Raw genomic sequence first — 431 nt, 5'->3', positions numbered from 1 at the left:
TGTCCCCACCCTCCGGAAGCAGCAGCGTGCAGACAGGTCCTGCCCAGGTTGTCGGGGGTGTTGATGTCGAAGCCGGCGCTCAGCACGTGCTCGTTGCTCAGCGAGGACACGATGCTGTACAACTGACCTGGGGGTGGCACGGGGACAGCGGCGTCACCCGCCTGTCCCCGAGGGTCACCCGGGCGGGGCTGGCACGGGGACAGGCTCACCTGAGGAAAGCAGCTTGCGACAACAGTCGGAGAAGCCGAAGAGAACGGCCAAGTGCAGGGGGAACATGTCGTGGATGCCACGCCTGAGGGACAGGAGAGCGGGGTCAGCAGCGGGGATTTTGGGTTGAAACCTCCTCACGGGGGTCCATTTTTGGGATTCAAGTCTCGTCAAGTAACCTCCGTGATTGTTTTTGTTTTTGGGATTAAAACGTCCTGATTTTT

At 60.3% G+C, this 431-nt stretch overlaps 1 protein-coding gene across 1 annotated transcript in view; it reads right to left on the bottom strand.

Moving 5' to 3' along the window:
* Nucleotides 1-350, bottom strand: part of LOC121365660 (serine/threonine-protein phosphatase 6 regulatory ankyrin repeat subunit C) — a gene marked incomplete at its 3' end in the record, with an annotated part of 10,605 nt that extends 10,255 nt beyond the window's left edge. Inside the window, exons 1-2 of the mRNA XM_041490023.1 lie at nt 210-350; nt 10-127 (exon numbers count right to left, since the gene is read on the bottom strand). Coding sequence (XP_041345957.1) covers nt 10-127; nt 210-276 — 185 coding nt within the window. The remainder of the gene's footprint in view (nt 1-9; nt 128-209) is intronic.
* Nucleotides 351-431: the final 81 nt, after the last annotated feature.

This window comes from Pyrgilauda ruficollis, unplaced genomic scaffold (assembly GCF_017590135.1).
Source record: "Pyrgilauda ruficollis isolate IOZ18807 unplaced genomic scaffold, ASM1759013v1 scaffold977, whole genome shotgun sequence".
NCBI lineage: Eukaryota > Metazoa > Chordata > Aves > Passeriformes > Passeridae > Pyrgilauda > Pyrgilauda ruficollis.
The sequence above is the reverse complement of the archived record's forward strand: the minus strand, read 5'-3'. Positions and strand labels throughout refer to the sequence as shown.